Below are 23,180 nucleotides of genomic sequence, written 5' to 3' on the forward strand. Positions count from 1 at the left end.
CCTGACCTTTCACGGCCCGGGGTCAGCGCCTGCTCCATCCCGCCGCGCCCGCCGGACTCCGACTTCACCCCCTGCCCGGCCTGAGAGGCTCGGAAGGCGGGGTTGGGGGTGTTAATCCCGGCCAGGCCCGAGGGGCCTTTGATCCCGCAGGGCAGGGTGGGCGCAGAGGCCGGCGGTCCCGCCCAGACTGGCGCCAGCGCCCCCAGGAGCCGGGGGTGGGCTGGGGCAACCACACCCGCGGGGGGAGGGGGGGGCACTCGCCCCCGAGGCCACTCTTGCTAGTCCTGGGGGTCGCGTCCGAAGAAAGAGGTGGTGGCCACCTGAGGACGTGGGAGGCGAGCATGACCCCAAAGGGACTCGGCACCCTTCCCTGGAGCCCCACGCAGCCCGTTCCTGAGTGAGGACTCTGTACCCCTTGGGCTTGGGGCTCCAGCGTCCCCTGGCGACTTTGGGCTTGTGCTGACCACAGTGGGGGCAGCCTTTGGGAGGGGGAGGACAGTGGTTCCTCAGTCCTTCCTGCTGGGGTCCTTCTGGAAGAGCACGGAGGAATCCATACTCCCAACGGGCAGACACCCCCCTTTCTGTCCCTGCAATCCAGCTCTGCGGCACCAGAGTGAGGTCGAGGGCGGGGAGTAGGGTTGTGGGGGGCCACGAAGTACAATCTGAGAGGGAGTGACCAGATAAAAGCAGGACTCCCTGTCTGGTTGGAGTCCTCACCCAGGAATGCCTGCCCTCCAACCCTGCCGGACATCTGCCCTGGGACCCCCCGCCCCCCTGCCGGGTCCTAGGGACACTAATGCAGACCCCCCCCCCCCCCCCCCCCGCTTGCAGCAGGTGAGCACACCTGTCGTCGTTGGCACCGCGGACCCCCGCGGGGTGGGAAACGAGGTGGCTCCGCATCCCCTCGAGGACAAGCCTGCAGCATGGGTGCTCAGCTGGGAGGGGGCCAGCCCAGGTGGGGGTTGGGGGGAGCTGGAAGGATGTGACCAGTCCTCCAGCTCCACAGCTCGCCTAACCGGTGGCCACAGCCCCGCCCCTCTCCAGACATCTCGGAGCCGGGGGAGGTGTGAATGGCCTCCTTTGTGCCTCTGAATCGAAGGCAATTAGGTGCTACTTATCTGGGGGGGTGGGGGACTTGAGCCATCTACACCTACCGGCCTGGCGCTCCCTCCTCTGGAGCTTATAAAGGCCACTCAGCTCGGCTGAACCTGCTGAGGACCCTGTGCCTGACCCCCGTCATCTATCCCGGGAACGTTGTGGCAGGCCCCACAGCCATGTCTCCCTCCGCTGCCCAACCCAGTGGCCCCAAGCCATCCCAGTTTGGCTCCGTGGACTGGCTTTCCCAGAGCAGCCGTGTGGGGCCGTCACACACCTCCAGGCCCGCCGAAGTCTCTTGGAGGAGCCTCTCTGTTCCAGCCAGGGTATCCAGCGGCAGGGAGCTCCCTCAGACTGGGGGCACGGAGGAGAAGCCCTCAGAAGTGTCTTCGCTGGGGACGCCCACGGCGGGTAGGTGTGGGGACAGGCGGGGAGGTTGCTGCCTTCCCAGACTGGACGGGAGCCCGGGAGGGTTCAGGGGGAGGCCTTTGGAGGTGGGGACATTCTTACCACGGCTGGGGTTGGAGGTTCCAGCTAACCCTCCGGCGGGCAAATAACTTGCTCTAGGAAGCAAAAGCCACAGTGGGGTTTTCCCTCCTCACGTCCCTTGGGGGTTCCTCTTCCCCACCCACCTCTTCTGGCTCGGGCGGGGCGGGGGGGTGGGGCACCGCATCCTTGCGGCAGCTCCGCACTGGGAGCTGGGACTCTGACATTCGCCCTTGCGGCTGACTTTCCGGTTCTGCAGTACGTCCTTGGGGCCCGTTTCTGCAGGAGTCACAGGGCTAAAGCTTGTGAAAGCTGTCCTGTTCAGAGGGGTCCTTGTGGATCTTCCCTCAAAGCTGGGCGCCTTGGCATGGCATCCAGATTTCTGCTTATTCACAGTGGACCTGGAACCCTATTGGTCTGATGCGGAGCTCGATCCCAGGACCCTGGAGTCATGACCTGAGCGGAAGGCAGAGGCTTAACCCACTGAACCACCCAGGCGCCCCTCCTGGTGGCTTCCTAAAGACTGTCTTAGCCTTGTACTTTGCTGATGAGGGTTTCTCTGTCTTTTTGGTGTAATCATTGATTTTAGCTTTAAAGTCCTATGTAGTCAAAGTGGGGTTGATATTATCTTTTTTTTTTAAAGATTATTTATTCATTTATTTGAGAGAGACACATAACAAAAGAGGGAACACAAGCAGGGGGAGGGGGAGAGGGAAAAGCAGGCTCCCCGCTGAGCAGGGAGCCTGATGTGGGCTCGAGCTCAGGGCCCTGGAATCAGGACCTGAGCGTAAGGCAGACACTTAACGACTGAGCCACCGAGACACCTCTAAGTTTTCATTTTTGAAGAAGTTTATCTTATGGAAGGATTTTATACTTTCATGAAGTAAAATTTTAAATTTATCCTTTGCGACCAGTATGCCCCGCACAGAAAAAACCCAGCCGGTCACCCCTGCGTCCAGATCCTTCATGCTGACGAGTCACCCCTACCCCGCCCCCGGCAAAGCCCCACGTGTCCTCCTGCACAGCCAGCTAAGTGTTAGAATCAGTTTTGTAAGATCTGCTTCCCCCACAAAGCCTGTTGGCGTCTTGGTCAGTCGTGCTTGGAAGACGCGGTGGTGCGCTCGCCGCACGCTGCCTTCCTCCGCCTCCTGATTTGGAAATCGGACACGGGGTGCGGGGGGACGCAGCTGTGCGAAGGGCCTGACTCGCGTCCTGACCTCAGGCCCCACGAGGAGTTGGCTTGAGATTCTGCCTCCGCCTCCGCCCCTAAAATAAATAAATGTAAAATCAGAAAGAAAAACTAGTCCCAGATTCAGTAGGTGGCAGGGAGCCTGGGGGCGTCAGATGAAGGCCCTGTTGCCCTCAGGGCCGCCCCTGGGACCTGGGTTCCTTGTGTGCAGGCCAAAGGACCCGCTCCCTGGAGGGCTGGGGGGTCCGTGTGCAGGGGCGGAGGCTGATGGGCTGCACCCGAGCTGAGCTGTGCTGGGGGCCTCCTTCAGTGCAGTGTCCCCAGACTCCACCCCATGCTCAAGCTGGCAGGGGAGGGGAGGGCAGCCGCATCCGTCCGCAGCTGTGCCCAGTCACGGTGGGACGGCAGAGCGGAGAAAGCCGCCTGAGCCGGGAGGCCCCGCGCTCCTGCGGGGGACTCAGTGCCCTTCGTTCCTCCCCAGGGTGGAGCAGGGAGGCCGACGCCCTGCGGGCTCCCCGTGTGCGCACGGCCTTCACCGCGGAGCAGGTCAGCACCCTGGAGAGCGCCTTCCAGCGCCGCCGCTACCTGGGCCCCTTGGAGCGCCGGAGGCTGGCCCGGGACATGCGGCTCTCCGAGGTCCAGGTGAGGGGCTGGCCGGGCCGGGCGGGCGTCCGGGACGTGCGGCGGCTGTTGCCCCTGCTCTGATCGCGTTTTCCCCGCAGATAAAAACCTGGTTTCAGAACCGCCGGATGAAACACAAACGCCAGCTGCAGGACTCCCGGCTCAGCCGCCCCCTCACCGGAGCGCTCTGTCCGCCGGTGCCGCTCTGCCCACCCCACTCTGCCCTCAGCAGTGGCTTGCAGCTTCTGTGCCCTTGGGCATCCCCACTGGGGCCTCCCGCTCTGACACAGCCCCCTGGCTCCATTTGGGATCCCTGCCAAGTGGAACAAGCCTCCCTGGCCTTGGCGTGGGCCGCGGGCAGCAGACAGCCTCTGATGTTCTGCCTCCCGGACCCTGGGGGCCAGGCGCACACGCTGGGTCCGGCCCTGTCCAGGGGACCCTGGGACCAGTGTGACCTGCCCCAGACCGGGGATGCCTTTTGAGGATGTGTGATAAGCCCGAGGCCTGGGCAGGAGCGGGAGCTGTCCACCCAGAGCAGGTGCGTGCAGTGTGGCGCCTGGCATCTCCCCGGAGAGCCGTTCACTGTTTGTTTCCATCACAGTGGCACCGGGTGTGAGCTCTGTGCCCATCCACACGCGGGACCTGGAACCCTGACCCACTGTAAGGTTCCGGAGGGTTACAGTTGAAGACATTCACTGAAAACTACTCCAGGCTTAGTTTAAGAATGAAATGATGGTCAGTGAACAAAATCAAAAGCCAGAAGTGGACTTGATGAGTGCTGGGCTTATAGCGCATGATTGAATGGTAATTTATTCATTATAAAGTGTTGGAAAAAATAAAGATTCAGGGGTCCCTGGCTGGGTGGAGCATGCAACTCTTGATCTCGGGGTTGTGAGTTCAAGCCCTGCATTGGGCGTAGAGCTTAAAAATAAAATCTTAAAAAAAAAATTAAGATGGGGACTTCCTTGTGTTGTATGCTTACAAGCTTTCCTGTTAACAGTGACCCCACGACTGGAACCAGGGAGGAATACAGAATGCCCGCCTGCCCACTGCAGCGACAGACGCCAGTGGGGTTGGCAAGCTCTGCTGTGTCTGTAGAGCCCCTGCAGTCTGGTCAGAATGCGGGGTGCCTCTCATGGCCCTTCTGCTTTTCCTGTTGGCCAGAAAAACGTGGGGAGCCGGCATCCAAACCCGTGTATGATCTGGCTCGAGGGCTCGACCTCTCACCAGTCCCTCTGACCGGGCTGTCCTGGGCTCCTGGGTGCCTGCCAGGAAGAAGGGTGCCACGGGACGCTGAGAGCTTCTCTGCTCAGTTCCAGCAGCAGGAGTCTGGGCGTCCGAACAGACCTGTCCAGGGGCAGCAAAGCTACAGGCCTGTTAGAGGCCACAGCCTCAGCCCTTTCGTGGGGACGGCCGCTACGCCATCACTTGCCATTCCTGTGCCATCCTGTCGGGCCCTTTCCCGAGGATTTCTTGGGGAGTCAGGCTTTGCTTCAACACACACTGTTGAGCTTTGTGTGTTTTCATCTTTGATTCAAAAACCCCTAACGGGTGCCTGGGTGGCTCAGTGGGTTAAAGCCTCTGCCTTCGGCTCAGGTGGGATTGAGCCCCGCGTCGGGCTCTCTGCTCAGCGGGGAGCCTGCTTCCTCCTCTCTCTCTGCCTGCCTCTCTGCCTACTTGTGATCTCTCTCTCTTTGTCAAATAAATAAAAGATTAAAAAAAAACACCCTAACTGGATTCTTTCTTTCTACACCCCTAAAAACTCAAGCATCTAGTTACCTTCTGCTTCCAAGTTGCCCAGTGTTTCCAAGGGAAGCTGAGTCACAGTGTCTCGTGTTTCCTGTGTCCTCTGTCCGGTGTGACCGGGGCGTCTGGGCCGTCTCCTCTGCTCCCAGGACCCACTCGCCCTGCAGCTTGGGGCATCACGTGTATGGAACATCAGCTCGCTAATGGGCAGTGGACACCCCTTCGCCTGGTCTCCTCTATGACCCGAGTGGCCTTCACGGCCAGCAGTCACCTTCGGGCTCGGGGGTGGGACTGACTAGTGGGACCGGGCTTCCTCAGCCCCTCCCCACGCTGCTCAGACCACGGTGGGGCACCGGGTCCCCCTCAGCTGTGAGCAGCCCAAGAGAGCTTCACCTTCAGGCTCAGCACGGACGGAAGCACATGTGTAAATGGTCTCGCCAAAAACCTAAATTCCAGTTTACAGAAAATAGGAACTTCACCATGGACCCCAGTTGGGGCTCCTCTGAAGTCACTTTTCAGGGGGTCAGGGAGCTGAGGCAGCGGTGGCGACCTCTGGCTGAACCGCGGGAAAGCAGGCCTCCCCGCAGGGTCTCACCGTGGGCCGGGTCTCACCGTGGGCCGGGTCTCACCGTGGGCTGGGTCTCACCGTGGGCTGGGTGGCAGTCTGTGGACGTGGAGCCTGTGTCCTCCAGCACATCTCTAAAACCACAGCAAGTGGCCGGCGGGGCCGCTGGGGCGCTGGCCGGACAAGAGGCACGCCCAGGCGGGACACGGCGGGCCCCTGGCAGTGAGCCGCACCCCACCACCCGCTAGCCGAGGCTGTCTGCTGCCCACCGCCCCCTGCTCTGGGGTGTCCGTGGGGACCCTGCACTCCCCCGATGGTGAAAACACACACCTCTTACTCTCTGCACACGCTCTACTCTGTGGGCACCCGGGGCGAGAAGGAGGGCTGTCCCTGGGACCCCATCACTGCCCAGCAGCCGCAGTTGCGGGAGAATGTGGGAGGATGTGAGAGGACGACCTTCAGCAGCGGCCCAGCCCACCAGGGCAGCTCTCCGCGGGTCGTAAGGCAGCAGCCCACCCAGTTCCAAGTGGTCGGTCAGCTGGGACCACCACCCCCCACCCCCACGCAGTGCTGGTGTGAGGCCTGTGAGCCACAGTCAGCCCAGAACCCTGGGGAAAGTCACGGCCGGGCTGAGGGATGACCCTCCCAGTACCCTGGAGCCAGGCCCTGTCCAGCACGTCCACATAGCGCCGCTGGCCTACCTGCTTGCTTGAGGCGCTCAGAAGGGTCCGCTGGGAGCCCTCCCCGCGACCCCACAGGATGAGGCACCAGGAGGGGCTCCGGGGACGGCCCCACCCTGCTTCCCGCCCGGCCCACCCCCGACCCCCCTCCCAGAGGCCATGGGCTTGGAGGAAGGAAGGATCAAATGAGATTAGGGGACCGGCCGCTGATAAAGGGGCCTGTGATGGCTCCCTCTGCGGGGCCGATTAGCTGACAAAGGCCCACGATGGTTGTGGAAACGCTTGGTTCCTGAGGCTTCGGTCCATTCTCTACACCAGGAAGTTAAGACCACAGGCTCCTAGGTCGAGGGGCCCCACCCTGACCCGCGGGGGCTGTGGCCGATCAGCCCACCCAGCCCACCCGCTGCTCCCAGGCACCCTGGGGACGCCCGCCCGAGGCGACGGGGCCCTGCTGCCACTCCTGCCCGCGCCCGCCCAGAGCCAGGTCAGCCCCTCTGGTCCATGTCCAGATGTTTCCTACCAAGTTCCTCCGAGACTGAGACGGCCCCCGTGCGACCACCCCCGACGCGCCGGCAGTGAGCGGAGGCCAGCCGGGGCAGCTGCGATTTCAGCTCACACATCACACCTGAGTTCATGCGAAATTGGCTTTATTGACATTTCTGGTCAGAAGTGTCCATTGCAAAGAGCAGAAATCGCCAGGACCCTGACCCCAGGGCGGCCTCTGCGCCGCCCCAGCCTCCCGCCCACAGAAGCCTCCCACGTGGGGTTCCCGCCCCCCGTCCTGCTCCTGCAGCTTCTGGGGCTCTCTCGGGGGCACGCCGGGCCCGGGGGCAAAGAGCAGCCACGGTGGCCCCTCCCGGACACACAGAACCCCGTGCTCCGCCGGCGGGCCTGTGGAGGGACGCGGGGAGCACGGGCTTGGGGGCGGCTCGGTGGCGAGGAGGACCTCGTTGCCCCATTTTCCCATGCCTACACCTCTTCAGGCCAGATCCGCAAAGAAGTATATGCATAGGAAAAAGGAACAGCGAGTAGCTTCCGCGGTCCGGTCCCGGGCGAGGGAGGGTCCCTGTGAGCAGAGGCCGCGGAGGTCTGGCACCGAGCAGGGAGGCCGCGGGTCCCGGGCAGTCGGCGCCGACGCGGAGCCTGGGAGCATGGAGGAGAGCCCGTCTGCTGCCGCTGGAGCTCTGCCTCTGCCGGCTGGTCTGCCTCATTTATGGGAGACAGCGACCTTGGGGCCCACAGAGCAGCGGCAGTCACATGTGGTTCCAGGCCAAGCCGTGCCAAGGAGCCCGTCCACCCCCACGCCTGTGAGATTGGGGCACAAAGACCTGCCCGGAGCAGAGCGCGGAGCCTGGGCCCGGCAGGCGGGTGGTGGGACCACGGCGCCTGGGGGCTGCCTCTGGGACCTGGGACGCAGCCAGCCCTGGCCAGCCTCATCCACCAACGCGCTGCTCTGCTCACGTCAGGCCCAGAAAGTGCCCACCTCTTCCCTGTCCCTCCCTTCCCCACCGGTGCCCCTGAGCACTGAGTCCCAGACCCCTGTCCTGGGGAGACCACCCCCCCAGGAGTCCTGAGGATGGGGGAGGGGACAGCTCTCTCTGGGCCCCACACACCCAGGGCAACTGAGCAGGGACCCAAGACCACCACTCAGAGACACACACACACCACGGGAGCCCAGGGGACAGCTGAAGAGGCTGCAGGGGCGGGACAGACCGCACACCCCAGGGAGCCCGGGACACAGGTGGGGACCTGGAGATCCTCCTGGTTCAGACTTGGCCCCCAGCTCTGTTGATCCCCACAGTCACAAAGTTCTGTGAACAGAGTTGGATGGGCACTGACCAGGCACCAGCTTCCACACGGCAGGAGCTGAGCTGCCCTGCGTGCCCTCCGTGGCCTGGGAGCACCTGCCTAGGAGAGGGGTGGTGTTTGTGCGAGCACACGCGAGCACGCAGACCTCAGCGGGAACCCCCACCCTGGCCTGTAGAGCGGGGCTTGCTGCTGCTCTGAATCTCTCACCAGGCTGGCCTCCAGGTGGGCAGGGGCGGGACCCTCAGGGGCACAGGTGGACACGTGAGGGAAGCCGGGAGAGAGCATGGCCATCGGCCTCCCACGAACACACGTGGGCCTTGCTGCCTGGCCCAGGCCCTCCTGACACGCACCGCGGTGGCCTGGGCCTCTCTTTGGAGCAGAGCATTTGCAGGCCCAGGGCCTTGGCGGGGGACAGTCCCTGGCGCTGGCCTCAAGCCTCTGCCTCGGGCTGATGGTCACAGAGGCACAGAGCCAGCAGCTGGGGGGTTAGGGACAGATACTCCCAAGCCGTGATGGAGGCACAGCAGGGTGTCAGCCCCCATCCTCTGCCAGAAGGGGCACCCCACACCCTCGCTCGTGCTGGCCGGAGAGGGAGCCAGCCGCCTGCTGAGTTTCGGGTTGATGGGGGGCCCCCTTGAGCCCCAGTCCTCCAGCCCAGTGGTGGCTCAGGGGCCATCCCTTCTGGCCACTGTTCTCTGTAACTCCACAGGGGTCCTGCTCGGGTCTGGGGTCAGACTCAATCCTGCCCCGGAGCTTCTGGGAAACACACTGTCACCCTTGACCCTGAGCTCCTGGAGGTGGGTCTTCAGGAGGGGAGGAGGCAAGAGGTCAGGGCGGTGACAGACAGACAGACCAGGAGGCGAGGGCGGTGGGGTGGGGACAGGCCGTGCCCCAGAGGACGGGGACTTCGGCACTTGGTTTCCTTAAGCTTGTTTTCCTGAGTGTAAGTCCACGCCTGCTCAGGACAAAGCACTTCCAGGGTCCAGAAAGGTCTAAAGCCACAGCATCCCCCAAGGCCCCTAACCTGCCCACAGCTGGGTGTCCCCGGCCCCCTCGGTCACCTCACGATCCCCCTGGCCTGCCTTTCCCTTCCAAGTTGGAGGAGCCCAGGGGTTACCCTTGGGGGTGGGGTGGCCAGTCCCCCACCAGCCGGGAGAGAAGACCAGACCACTGCCTGCGGAGAGCGAGGGGCGACGCTGTGGAGTCTGTGCCCAGGAGGCCCTCCGCAGCCTGCTGGGTGGAGATGGTCAGAGGGAGGAGGCAGTTGAGACGCTGGGTGCTCCGTGGGGGGGTCCAATCCCAGGAGCCCACCTGGCTGTGGCCCCTGGACAGCCTAATGCTCGGGGCATCAGCCTCCGCAGTTATGAGCTTGGTGGTCCCGGAGGTGGAGGAATGGACGGAGGTCCAGCGTCCGCCTGGCAGGTTGGGGGAGCCCAAGCAGGGGGACACGGGGCTGCTCACTGCCCAACAGGTGCACCCTGCCTGCCCCCTCCCTGCGCTGAGTGAAACCCAAACCTGGAGCGGGAAGGCCGGGCCCCAGGCACACGGGGCTGCACAGCCCAGATCCCACCTGTCCAGGGAGACTCCAGGCCAGACTTTCCAGCATGCCAGTACGCTGCCCCCCACGTGGTGAGGACACCTCCGGGGTGGGCAGACACAGAGGCTGGATTCCAGGGAGGCCCCAACTCGTGTGGGGTCCTCACAGCTCTCCTGGGTCCTTTAGACAGACCCCTTCCCCAGGAAGCCTGCCCGTTGGCCAGCCCCTTGGAGTCCGTGCAGGCCTGGGTCCCTGTCACCTGCGGCAGGACCCCCCTGCCAGGTCCAATTAAACGCTGGGCACCGTGGACCCCAAGAGCAGCCCCTACAACTCCAAACACACTGGGCCTGGCCCTCCCTTGCCTACAAGACAGAAAATATCCTTGTTGGCCCTGGGAGGACGTGCTTGGCTCTGAGCTGCCAGGCGATAAGGGGTGGCCTTCAAGACGACCTGCTCCCTCCCTGTGCTCTATTCCGGGTGGGGAGGGGCTCTCCCACAGCTGTCTGTGTCTGCTCAGCACTGGGGGCTCCCAACCCCCAGAAGGTAGCCTGCTGTTAACTCGAGCTGCATTCTCCCGGTCTGTTCCCAGAGAGGGCATCCCACAGTCTGTGGATACAGAGCTTTCGGTCTCGCCTGTCCACACCCCAGCCTGCCTGTACCCCAGCCTGCCCTCATCCCAGCCTGCCCAGCACCCCCCAGACTGGCCATACCCCCGCCTGTCTACACCCTAGCCTGTCCACACCCCAGCCTGCCTGTACCCCAGCCTGTCTACACCCCAGCCTGTCCGCACCCCAGCCTGTCCGCACCCCAGCCTGTCTACACCCCAGCCTGTCCGCACCCCAGCCTGTCCGCACCCCAGCCTGTCTACACCCCAGCCTGTCTGCACCCCAGCCTGTCTGCACCCCAGCCTGCCCTGTACTGTCACTGACTCATTGCAGTTCTGGGCTAGGCTCCGCAGGCTCTCTCCAGCCCAGTCAGGCAGGGTGGGCCGCCTCTCCACAAAGGAGCCGCCGAGGCCTAGATTAGGGTTCATCACGGCACCACGGCATGCGCTGCCTCTCTTGGCCTCAGTTTCCCCACCTGTCAAAGGATGTGCTGGAAATGGCCGAGCCCTCTGGAGACCTGAGGTTAAAGCTTATGTGCCCACCCCTGGGTGCCTACCCAGAGCACTGAGAGCCTTGGCCCCTAACAGACTAGAGCGAGCACAACCTTTCACAGAGGTGTGGGGAGCAGAGGTCAGAGTCACAACAAAAACTGCTCGTTGGTCTGGCTTGGAATTGAGCTGGGTGTCCTGAATTTCAATTTGCTAAATCTGGGGTCCGAGCACCCTCATCTATGGCTGGACCAGGGCTCAGGCAGTGGACTAACTGGAAGCCAGTCTGCGCCTCCGTTCTCAGCACTGAGTGGGGAGAGGCAGGGATCCCTGCGCTCCTGGGGGTTCCCTGAGGCTAGTGCGACGTCAGTGAGAAGGTCCCCATGGGATGCCATGTGTGGGTGCCAGGTCCCCGGGACATGTGCTCCAGGTCGGCCAGGTGGGGCCTGTGCCCAAAGTTTCTGAAGGAGGACCAATGGGCCTCCGGGAAGGGATGGGGGGAAGCAAAGGGTTAAGCCTGGCTTGGGAGGCCCCTGCCTCTGTCTGCGTCAAGGTTTCAAGGCTGTGTCCTGTGACTCCCTCTCCGGGGAGATAATCGCGGCTCCTTGATATTTTCTTTCTCCTCTCCCGCGCGCCGTATCAGAACACTGGCCCGGCCATGGGAACTTTCCTCTGCCTTCCAAGGCCACTGTGCACAAACCCCTCCCAGGGCACCCTTGGCCTTTCCGGGACCACCCCCCACCCCCACCCCCTGAGGAACTGGGGCCCTTTGTTAGGACGGTTGACCGGGCAGCCCAACCTCCAGCCCTTGGGAGCCACTCCAAGCTCCCGGCCCGGAGCCTGGGTCTTTGGGCCCGTCCCGCAGACGTGCACACGCGTTCACACAAGCACGTGTGTGCGCGCTCGCTCCACACTCACGCTCAGGTCTCTCACTCACACCCGGTGGCACACACGAGGCCCACCCCGTCGCCTGGGGTCTGGACGCCGGCTCAGCCCCGGTTCCCAACTACTCACCCCAACCCCAGCTCAGTCACCACCATCCGTGACCTGGCAGCCCAGGGTCTCTTTCCCACGGAGGAGGGGCTCTGCCCCGAGGTGTAGGGAGGGGCCTGTCACCTTCCAGCTTCCCCATAGCATGGCTGCTGCCATTCCCTCAGGGCCTTCTCGGGTCCTGGGCCAGCTGACCCACAGAGAGACCCCCTTCCTCAGGCTCTGGCTCGGGATGTGCAGTGGTAGTGCAGGTTCCTTGGCAGAAGCCTGGGGTCAGTTAGGAGTTGGGAATGCTGCGGGCCAGACGGCCAGTCCCTGCACGCATCAGCTCTGGCTGGGCCTGTGCAGCCCTGGGCCTTGGCCTCGCTTTGTTGAGGGGGAAACCGAGGCCCAGGTTGGCAAGGTGAGCCTAGTGTCCAGGGACACGGGCCAGGCTGGATAGGAAACAGGTCTCCCTGCTCCGGGCGCTCCTCCAGAGGTCCCCTTCCCACTCTCCTTGTAATCAGAGAAACTGCCTGGCCGGGTCAGTGGGAGCTGGAGGGTGCCCCCTGCCCTGGGTGGGAGCTGGGAAGGCTGCATGGACCCCGGATCTGGAGAGGGGGCTGGGCTGGGGCCAGCCTGTGCTGGCTGCAGGGCTGAAGGCCACGGGGCAAGGAGCTCTGGGACCTGTGGCTCTGTGCGATTCTGGCCCATGGAGAAGAGGACCAATCCCAACGGTCAGGGTGGGAGACCATGGGTGGGGGGAGCCAAGGAGGGCGCTCTGGGGACCGAGCGTGCACTTACACGCCCGTGTGCACTTGGAGTGTGTCTGGGAGCAACCATGAACTGCGCCGGGCCCGGGCCCCTGAGTGGGGAAGGCTGGTGAAGGGAGTGTTGGAGAAGCGAGGACGGGGTCAGAGGCCTTTGGGCCTGGAAACGCTTGTGAGCAGAGCCCCTGCTTTCCTCCCCACGGCAGAGTGAGGACACAGTGAGGACAGAGTGACCGGGGCGGCTGCGCAGGGCTGGGGCGAACCGGGACACCGGGTAGAAGGGGACGGGAGACTCGGAAGGTTTGGGGCGATGTGTGGGGAGCGTGGGCCCTTCCTGAGACGCCAGCCCCCCGGGCATCATCATGGTCTTTGAGGAGGGACCCCCTGAATACCACACTCAGTTCTTCTTGGTCGCTCCTGGGGCCGAGCCTGGAAGGGTGAGCTTTCCTCTGGGAGCCAGAGAGGGCTCAACACCCCCCAACCATCTGCCCAGCATGGGCTGCACACAGGGGGCAGGGCGGGCAAGCTGGCACCGTGCCAAGCAGGGTCAGGAGTCTAGGGGCGGGTCTGACAAAGGCAGGGGATGGCGACAACCTCCGCCCCGCCCCCCGCAGCGCCACTCCCCTACTTGGACCTGCTGTTCCCTCCCCTGCCACCGGGGGGCGGGAGTAGTCAGAAGGGCCTGGGAGGTCCCCACCCCTCCCCGGGGGCAGGGCCAGCCTGCAGGATGCCCCATCCCCCAACCCCTGCCACCAGGTTCTGTGGTTCCTGGTCAGGGGGGCCCGGAGGCAGGGGTTCAGATCTCCGCATCTGCCAGGCAAGCCGGGGAGAACCAGCGTTTTCCATTTCTTCCCAGTCACAGAGCCTGTCACTGCGGAGATGGAGAGCAAAGCGGAGGAGAGACGACCGTGCGCGCCCAAAAGCCATCACTGGTCCCTGCACTGGTTTCTGACCAGCCTCGCTCCGGGCACGCCTTCACCTCCTTGGGCGGCCCCCGCGGTGGGGCGATTCCCAGGCCTGGAGCGGTCTGCCTGCACCGGTCAGGGAGGGCAGCGGCCTGAGCCTGGGCGGCTCGCTGCGCAGCGGGGTCTCCTCCTGAGTACTCCCCGGCGGTTTCACTCCCAGTCCTAACTCAGCACGTGGGGTCACTCAAACTTTGATCTAAACTTTGTACTTTAAGTAAATTTCTAAAGTTTTACAAAAGCAGGATGCCCGACGGTGCATTTCGAATCATCAGTTCACGTTGTCACACCTTCTGTGCATCCTTGAGTGTTTTTTCCCTTAAAAAATGTTGAGTTACAAAATAGGGGTGCCCGGGTGGCTCAGTCCTTTGACTCAGGTCATGATCTCAGGGTCCCGGGATCAAGCCCCACGTCAGGGTCCCTGCTCAGTGGGGGACCTGCTTCTCCCTCTCCCTGTGCCCTTCCCCCTGCTTGTGCACCCTCCCTCTCTCTTAAAAAAAAGTTACAAAATATTGAACCCTGCAAAAAGATATGCAAAGTCCTATGCTGTGAAGGAGCCTGGGCACAAACGCGGAGCCGATACCACCGGTCCCCAGCTCAGGAGGGCAACCGAAGCAGCTCACGCAGCGTCTGAGCCCCACGCGAGCCCTGGACCTTGGGGTTTCCATTCTGCCTGGGAACAGCTTTATGGACGGCGCTTTTAGCAAAAGACTCCCTTTCTCTGTTATCTGGAATTCTGGACGTGTTTCATCAGTGATGCTGAGGACGTTTGTTCCAAGTTTTCCTTTACCGCCAGTCCTGCTGGCTCCACCTCCAAAGAGCAGGACTTCTCAGACTCTGGGACTGTCTCCAGGGCCTTGTCCACCTGGGCTTGTCTCGGGGGCCTCCCAGCCCATAGGCCCCAACCCACTGGGCTCACAAGGCCCTGACAGAATGCTGAGCCCCTCGCTTGTCCAGAACCTGCCAATGGCTCCCACCTTTCTCAGGGCAAAGTCTCCCCAAGCCGCAACCCACTAGCCCGCAGGCCATAGCACAAGAGCCCTCTGACCCCTGGCTCTCTGCCCCAGGGCCTTTGTTCGTGCTGCCGTTCCTGAACTATCAACCTCATTTTCTTCAAGCCATTTCTTCTTCCTTGACCACACCCCTCTACAATGCCCCGTTCTTATTTCTGCCCCATTTCCAGTTAGTACCCCGACTCCCTATCCTGCCCGTGGTTTCCTCCCCTCTGCCACCAGAGGGCCTGTGCCAGGAGGGTGGGGATGCCGTCTCTCTGCTCCTAGGGGTGCTTGGGGGCTGAAACCGGCAGAGAGAGGGTCTTCCTCCCTCGCTTCCCACCACTGCCCCTGGCACCACACACCCGTGTGAAATGACATTTTTGCCTGAATGGAAGCCATCAGGAGCTTGTGGGGCCCGTGAGATTCCTGGGGCCGCCCCCCAGGTGCGTCCCGCTCAGACCTGCGCAGTACTTCCCCAGACTCCGGCCCTCACCGGCAAACACAACTGGGAATGGAAAAGTGGGCACAGAGTTGGACCTGCTGTTTCAGAATTCATGAAAACATAGACTCCTGAGGCAGGGAGGGGCACCGGGTGGGCAGGGGCTCCCCATGGAGCACAGACCAAGCCGGGTCTCTGCCCACCGCCCGCTCCCCCACCCTCGATCCCGCAGCAGTGACCTCACAGGTTTCCAGCTGAAGTGGGAATCCCCAGGCCTCGCGGGTGGGGAGGGAACGGGGAAGCCCGCCTGCCAGTCGTGCAGGTGCAAAGCAGCCATGTTTGCAAACCCCAGCAGTGCGTTGCCCATTTTTGAGTCAAGAAAGCATGATTCCGGGGCGCCGGGTGGCTCAGTGGGTTAAAGCCTCTGCCTTCGGCCCAGGTCATGATCCCAGGGTCCTGGGATCAAGCCCCGCATCGGGCTCTCTGCTCAGCGGGAGCCTGCTCCCCCCCACCCCTGCCTGCCTCTCTGCCTACTTGTGATCTCTGTCTGTCAAATAAATACATAAAATCTTTAAAGCAAGCAAGCAAGCAAGCAAGCATGATTCCTGCATAGGCCACATGGTATCACCCCTGGGACAGGCCCTCAGGGACGGGGTGGAGGGGAGCGGGAGTGAGGCCCAGGCCACCCTGCGCCCTGACAGCTTCGCTTCCCCATTTTACAAACGAAGAAGTGGGTTTTCGTGGCCCAAGCCGCCCCAGATCGTGGCTTACCCTGGGCAGGGGCAGGCGAGGCCTCAGGTGCACTCAGCGTTCCTGGCCAGCGGATTTCCAGTCATTGGTCCGCACCGACACCGCTGTGCATCTAGGGTTTTCCCTGACAACGTCTAGAAAATGACCTCACACACGCAGAAATCTACGCAGAAATCTGCACCGAACGGGCGGCCGAGCTCCCGGCGCCCACGGTCTGCTGTCGGGCCTGGGCAGGCAGGGGCGGGAGGGCGCTGCTCGCGGGGAGAAAGCCGGAGTTCGCCAACCTACACTCGCAAGCGGTCTCGAGCCCATGGCCAGAAACCGGGTCGGAGGGGAGGGAGGCCGCCGGGAGCGTGTCCGTGGGGCTGCTCGGGGCCCAGAGCCTCGCCCCCGAGGGGAAGCCGCCGGGGATTCTGCGCTCAGACCCGCCTTCCGCCCGCGCTGCTCTGCCTCCGTCTCCGGACAAGGGAGCGAAGGTCTGTGTCACACGGAATCCCTCCTGCAGGCACTCACTTGCTTCTAGCACTTTCCGTGCAGGGACATCACCGGCAGGAACTGAGGTCTGCTGGCCTGTGGGCCTGGCAGAGGCTGCCCGCCCACCCCCTGCTCCAACGGAAAGTTAGACGGCGAACTAGAGGAAGGGCCCCTACAGGGTGGGGTTGGCCTGGCTTCTGATTTTGTCCTAAATTTACCCTAAGCTTGGCCCCTTGTAGGGTTACCTGGGAAACAGCTCCTGGCTGGGGTCACTCACGGCTTCCTCCCCGAGGAGGCCTGGCCAGCGGGCAGCTCACCACCACCGTGAGCCACTGTGAGCCGCCATGAGCACACGGCAGTGAGGCGACCTTCCACGTCCGCCTCCTGGGGGGGCACACACTCTGGGCTTGCGGAGCACCGCACCTTCCCACCTGCTCACCGTTGGCAGGAGCCCCTGAGGCGGGCGTGAGAGACGTCACACTCTCAGGTAAACCGAATGGGGTGGGCAGGGCCTACAGCAGCACCCCACGTTCACTCGTCCACTTCGTACTGGCCCCACGGGAACCCCGACTCTGCAGGGGCACACACCATTCCTCCAGGACCTGCACCCCCCGCCAGCCTTTTCTGAGCGGCACCCCAAGATGCAAGCGCCCTGGGGAGGGCTGAGGGGGCACTAGGAGTCTGCTCTCCGCAGGCGGCTCCAACCCCACAACGCCTCCTGACCTGGGTCCCCTGTGAAGTCCCCGGCCAGCACCCAGGCTTGGCTATCAGTCCCTAGCCCCACAGAGGCTAAGACCTCCCAAGGTCATGGGTGCTGCTGGGCCAGAGGGAGCCCCCAAAGGAACCATCATTGGGATTTCAGTTTTGGGGTCTTTGCTGGGCCGGGGCTTCCCAGACAGAGCCCAGAGGGGTGAGCACCAGCCCACGGTCCTGCCCCCTATGCGGTGTGGCTTGGTAGCTTCCCCCATCACTGCCCCAGGGTGGGGGGCAGCCGGGATCGGCTCTGCCCACAGCCAAGAGCTCAGAACCCACTGCCCATTAACCTGACCACCGGCTCTGCTGTCCAGGGCAGGGGTGAGGGGGCTGTCTCTCCAGGAGCTGGGCTGATCCGAGGGGCTTCAGGCCCTTGAATCAGGCCCTCCAGAGATGGGGTCTGATGTGCCCCGCCCCCGCATCCCAGACACCCACCAAGGGCTGTTCCTCATTCCAGCCTGTGCTGGGTGCACACCCAGCTGTTCCTTCACCCAGGTGGGGCTCACACCCCTCTCCCTGCCGGTCCCCACAGCCCTCCCCATCCTCCATCTCCAAAGAGGATGCCATGGGCCTGCTGGTCAGCAATCCAGGCCTGCGTTTGGAAGTGGTCCCTGTCTCCAGGCACCGTCACCGGGGCCATGATCCCCAAGCTCCATCCTCTGTCTCTACCCCAAAACCCAGCCCTCAGGGTCACCTCCACCGGGGAGCGCGGGCACGACCCTGCACTCAGGCTGGCGCACGCGGGCACGCGCACACACACACACACACACACGGCAGCCTCCTCTTTCTACAAGACCAAGCAGCCTCAGGAGCGCACGGGTGTCGTCTGCACAGGTCTGGCCCAGGGTGCCCGCGAAGCAACGGGAGAGTGGGAGGCAGCAGCCGGGCTCCTGCAGGGGCAGGGTGAGCTCCTGACACTAGGAACAAGCACGTGCCCTTCGTCGCAGACCCCCACAAACCCCGTGGGTCCTCGTTCCCCGGGGGGGGGGCAGACCGCCCCTCCCAGGCCCAGCAGGCAGAGGAGCGCTCTTCCAGGATGGGTCCCCGCCTGGACGCAGCATCCACCCTCCACACACCTTGGTGCCCAGGCTTCTGGCCAAGACAGCCATGAGTCTCCGTGTGCCTCCTGGCCGGTTCTCTCTCTCTCATAAGGAACTATTTAGAAACTGTCCCTGTTCCCCTTTCCCCAGGGGATTCACTTAAAAACAAGTCCCGGAAACCAGCTCCAGGTAACAGCCCAGATACAAGGGTGTGTCAGGCCAGGTGGAGACATGATCAGTGGGGGCGCATACCATCTCCCTGGCTACCAAGGAGTAGGGACCCCTGCCCGCTGGGAGCCTTTTTGGCGCCAGTCCTAATAAAGGTGTGATAGGCTGGTTCTAATGTCTACCGGGGTAAATTGTAATTCACTTGGTCACCTAGCATCACTGTGGAGTTTCCTGTGTGTGTTACCATTTCATTGGCCACCTGTGCATGGCCAGGCCCGACCGCATGGCCTTTGCCCTTAAAAGCTAGTCTGTGAAACAGGGAAGGGTCGCCCTCTCTTGTAAGAGGTGCGGCCCCGAACGTTCGGTTAGATTCTTGATGCTTGGCGCGAAATAAAGCTTTGCTTGACCTTCCGCTTTATATCAGTCTCGCTCCTTTAATCATGGACCCATTATTGGGGCATAACGCACTCTCACACTCACTCTCTCTGGCCCTAGACCCTGCCTCTGACCCCAAAGCCCTGACATGTGCCTAGAGACATGCAGTCTGACTGGGGGGGGGGGGCGGCTGGGGAGGACTCCGGAGCCCTGGAGGCAGTTTGCAGCTCTGGGTCCCTGCACGGGGCCAGGCTCAGGCCCCAGGCGGTGGGGGGTGGGCGGTGAGGCAGCCGGAGGAGGCCACGGCAACACCAGGTCCAACCTCTCCAGAGCCAAGAGGAGGGCCCAAGCCATCCTGTGGGATCACTGCGAGGCACCCGGGACCACACAGGGCCGGCAGCCAGCCCCCGTGCGCTCGCCACGATGGCCCTTCCCCTTCCTCACGTGCTCCCTTCACACAGTGGAGAGACCCCAGGGACACACCTCCCAGGGCACTGTTTCCACGGAATCCTGCACAGGACCTCCATGTGGCTGATGAAGGCCATGGCTGGCCCCCCCCAACCACCGCTGCACCCATACAACAGTCTATGCAGACAGGAACCTTCTGTGTTCACGGACGCAATGACCACGACACAGCACAGGGGCTCAAGGGAGCGGGAGCAGAGTCTGCGTGCAGACGGGTCTCTGCTGGGCGAGCAGCCCCGGGCTCCTGAACACCCACGCGCCGGGGCCCCGCGCGGGGCTCCGCCCTGCACGGCTGGGCACTGCGGGGCCACGTGCAGAATGCCTGGTCTGGGGGCGCTCTGTGCAGACTCAAGTTCCAGGTCTAGGGGCCTTGGAGGGGTGTGTCCTGGGCCTCTCGTTGGATCCTTTCTCCGCGGCCACTTTGGGTCACCGGGTCTCGTCAGCTCTCTGATCGGCTGGTCCTTCACCAGCAGCTCCAGCCAGACCACCGTCATTGCAAAATCTGCAGGACGGCGGCGCCCTGTCCGCCTGTGGGGGGCCGGGCAGGGTCAACCCCTGGCTGCGTGTCCAGCTACAACCCCCCTGCGAGGGCCACATGGCTGGTGCTTCCGTCAAAGCCCTCCAGGGGGACCCCAGGGAAAGGCTCCGTCAGAATTGAACTTCACATCCCCCAGGGGGCCACGCAGCGGGGGGGGTCCTGGCGGCAGGAGTGGACTCGGGAAGGGAGGTTTTGTCGCTGGGACTTCACAGGGCCCCACCCTGCAGGAAGGGCCTGCGGACATGCTGGTGGACTGGACGCACGCGCGGCATTTGGGCAGCATGCGGGGTCTTCTTCTAAAGTTAACCGCCGAGAAGACGTCCCGTGCTGAAGCCCGTGCGGGGAACGGCCAGGCCCCACCCCCCAGGCCGTCTGGCCCCGGGTGCTCCCGGGCACATCACGAACCTCTCCTTCCTGGACGCGCAGACCCAGGCCCACCCCCGCAGCGAGCAAAAGCGTGTCTGCCCCCAGCACGAGGTGCTGTCGGACGAGTGGTGTGACCGCCCACGCCCTCGCCACGGAGTCAGCTCCCGCGGGTCGAGCAACGCGTCAGCGTCTCAGCAGACACAGCCCCTCCATGAGCCCGGGGGCAGCATGGGGCCTGCGCGATCTGGCATGCTCCCAGCTCCTGCCCCTGGCCCCATGTTCCGTCCCCGGGCACGAGCTGTGAGGACGCGGGACCACACGCAGAGCCAGCACCGCGGGGGGTTCTTTCCCACCGCCCTACCCCGGCCGACCCACGGCCTCCCTCCCAGCCCAAGGCAGCTGCTCCACCAACTGGCAGACGCAGGAATTCCCCCACGTTCCCCTGCAAGTCTCTCTTCTCCCCGGGGAGGATGGCCCGTCGTGACCATCAGGGCCGCGGCACTCAAAGGGCAGGTGCAGCAGGGTCCCCTCCCAGTTTGGTGAAGTCAAACGGTTAGAAGCGCTTTGCTGGTGCACCAACCAGTGCCGCCGGCGAGGGCCAGACAGCAACCTCAGCCCCGATGCTTTCTCACTTCCTCTCCGCTGCCCTCAGCAAATCCCGACCGCACGATGACATCACTTTCCCCGCTTCCTCAGGAAAACAGCTCATCAAGATTCGGGCATCAGCTAGGGAACCAGGCTGTTTTCACAATTCTTCACGGCTCCCTGCACCGTCTCAGGTGCAAACCTGTGGCCCGTGCTCCCATGGGGGTGGGCATGCGGGTGGACACGGGGGAGGGCACTATGTCAGCGAGGGACTTGAGCACTCCCTGAACCCAGGAGCACGGGAGACCCTTAGTGAAAGAGCAGAGGAACAGCTGCACCCCCGTGGAACCCGGTGTGTGCTTTGGGGGGAGTGTGTTTTGCCCCCCTGAGCCCCCAGCCTGTGGGCCTCTGGGTGGTGGCACCTGTAACTGTCCATAGTCCCCATAGGCCCTGGGGCTTGGGAATGGCCAAGGCTGGGTGGCGGTGAGCCGTGGGGGACGGAGGTGCCCCATACTCTGTGCTCTGTTTCTGGGTATGCTTGGAATGTTCCACAGTGAAGCATTTGCTAAGTAGCCAAACTAAATCTGGGTTCTCCCTGGTCAGGGACCTTGCTGGCCCCAGCCCGCCCAGCAGGCACCCACGCCTGGCCCAGCTTCCTAGAAAGGAATGAATGCACCCCATCTGCTTCCTGGGGGGCATCTGGGCATCGAGGTCGCTGCACCTTGACCGTCTTCCTGCAGCCGATTCTGGGTACTCCCGGGGCCCACGGGCTGCGGCCTGACTGAAAGGCAGACACCCGGCCTCTAGCGCAGGAGGGGTGCGGGGCGAAGGGCAGAGGTCAGGAGTCGGGGGCCCGCCCTGTGCACACACAGTGGCCCGTCTTCTCCGGAGTCTTCTGACTCCGAAGGGTCTTCGCGCTGGAGGGCCCCGTGGAGCTCAGCCCGTCTGAGACGAGCAGACGCAGCAGCGCAGAGGAGAGGCTGGCCCCCCCGGCAGCACGGGGTGCGGGGGTGCACCACGCAGGCACCGCCCTGACATCCACCCACAGCGCAGTCCCGGGTGCCTCTGAAAGGCCCGTGTAGACCGTGGACAGGCCGCGGGCTCCCACTCAGGAAGCTGCAGCCTGGGTGGCCCTTGGACCCGGGACTCCCCTTGGCCGTCCCCTCAGAGCAAGGACCTGCCTTTCTGGAGGTGTGAAGTCAAGAGCGCCACAAGCCTTGTCTGACACCACCCTTTGTGGGAGCCCAAGGGGGCTGTGACGGGCCTCAGTTCCCCGACCCGTGTGTGCCAGGCTGGCGAGCTCTGCCACGGTCTGCATTAGCCCTGGAGGGTCCTGGGTCCTGCCAAGGTTTTCCAGGCTGGACACTGAGGGCCAGCCCTGGAGGTGCTGCTCCTCAGCCTGTTTCTGGGCAGAGGCGGGTGGGAGGGGCCGGAGAGGAGAGAGCATGGCCCCGGGTGGGCCTGGGCACAGGAGTTTTCACTGCCCCAGGCCGGTGGGTCAGGCCAGGAACGGGCCAAGGGCTGGAGCTGCAGAGTCCGCACCCCGGGGTCTGGTGTGCAGGGCCTTCATCCTGCGTGCTGTTACCACTGGCAGGTAAGCGGCCACATCCCGGCACCACCAACACAGCAGGGCAAAGGCCACACAAGGCCCCAACAGATACGGCTGCTGTGAGCGGAGCTTGCCGTGCAGCGCCGTCCCTCACCTTTTCCTTCGGGGCACACAAGATGGGCCGGTGGCCCCGGCGTGCTGGCCACCACCCTCTGGATTTCCGTCTCTGAGACCCACAAACGTGGCTTGTGAAAGACTTTCCTGCAAAGGACGTGGGGGTGCAGTCCTCAGAGCAGCACGCTTCGTGGGGCCAGGAGGTGCGTCCGGCTTTCCTCGGGGGACAGACTGGGGCCCGTGGGCCTCCTTGCCCTGCAGCCACAGAAACCATCCTGTTCCCAGCAGTGCTATCCGGGGCCGGAGCGCTCAAGTGCCCCGTGCCTTCACCAGGCCTGTCCCAGCCTGGGCCTCCGAGGGAGAAAGTCCTGCTGGCTCCCGGCCCAAGTGCTCGCCGTTCGGACTTCTCACCACCCCCAGCGCCTACCCCTCCCACCCCTGGGGTTGAGCGGGAGCCCCCCTGCCTCCACCTCCCCCAAGTCCCCTCTCCCTCTCAGTTCTCTGAAACGAGTCCTATCCCACCAGAACTAGCCCAGGGGTCAACCCCACAGTCCCTCCCATCCCTTCAGGCTCAGAGAGGTCCTGACCATGGCCTCCAGGGGCCCCGAGCAGTTTGAGCCCCCCCTGCCCAGCTTCAGGGCGCAGGGACCCTCCTCCCCACTGCAGCACTCCTCCTTCCGCGGTCACTTAAGATCCCCGTGCTTCCCATCGCCCACCACGACGGACGCTTCCCACCAGACGGCCGGTCGGTCCCGTGGAGCCCGTGGAGCCCGCAGCCCGGAGTTGCTGGGGAGTCGGGGAGCCCGACGCGCGGCCAGAGGGCAGGACTGATGCCCTGGTGGGGTGGCCTCAACTGCCCGCGCTGTCCTCTTGGCGGCACGAGGGGACTCCAGTGGACAGGGACACACACACCCGAGAGACCGTCAGGGAAGCGGCCAGAGGACCGCGGTCCGGAGGCCCGGAGGCCCGGAGGCGGGGAGGAGGGAGCGCCGCCCGCGGACAGCAAGGGGTGGGGCGGGAGGCCGAGCACGCGGGGCAGCAGCCGCC

At 63.8% G+C, this 23,180-nt stretch overlaps 1 protein-coding gene across 2 annotated transcripts; it reads left to right on the plus strand.

Annotated features, from left to right (window-relative positions):
• Positions 1–1,274: 1,274 nt before the first annotated feature.
• Positions 1,275–4,942, plus strand: VENTX (VENT homeobox). Of its 2 annotated transcripts, XR_006821295.1 has the most exons (4): positions 1,275–1,506; positions 3,252–3,412; positions 3,493–3,929; positions 4,392–4,942. XR_006821295.1 is itself a non-coding variant. In XM_046027683.1 (3 exons), the coding sequence occupies exons 1-3, from the start codon at positions 1,275–1,277 to the stop codon at positions 3,871–3,873; spliced, it is 774 nt and encodes a 257-aa protein (XP_045883639.1). In that variant the 3' UTR covers positions 3,874–4,270. The 2 variants fall into 2 exon arrangements, 1 of the variants encoding a protein (XP_045883639.1); XM_046027683.1 differs by lacking the exon at positions 4,392–4,942 and having other exon boundaries at positions 3,493–4,270.
• Positions 4,943–23,180: the final 18,238 nt, after the last annotated feature.

Source organism: Meles meles, chromosome 13, assembly GCF_922984935.1.
Source record: "Meles meles chromosome 13, mMelMel3.1 paternal haplotype, whole genome shotgun sequence".
NCBI lineage: Eukaryota > Metazoa > Chordata > Mammalia > Carnivora > Mustelidae > Meles > Meles meles.

Coding starts and splice junctions, on each gene's coding strand:
- VENTX (XM_046027683.1), top strand. CDS start 1,275: ATGTCTCCCTCCGCTGCCCAACCCAGTGGCCCCAAGCCATCCCAGTTT. Junction 1,507..3,251: donor GCTGGGGACGCCCACGGCGG/GTAGGTGTGGGG, acceptor GTTCCTCCCCAG/GGTGGAGCAGGGAGGCCGAC. Junction 3,413..3,492: donor TGCGGCTCTCCGAGGTCCAG/GTGAGGGGCTGG, acceptor TTTTCCCCGCAG/ATAAAAACCTGGTTTCAGAA.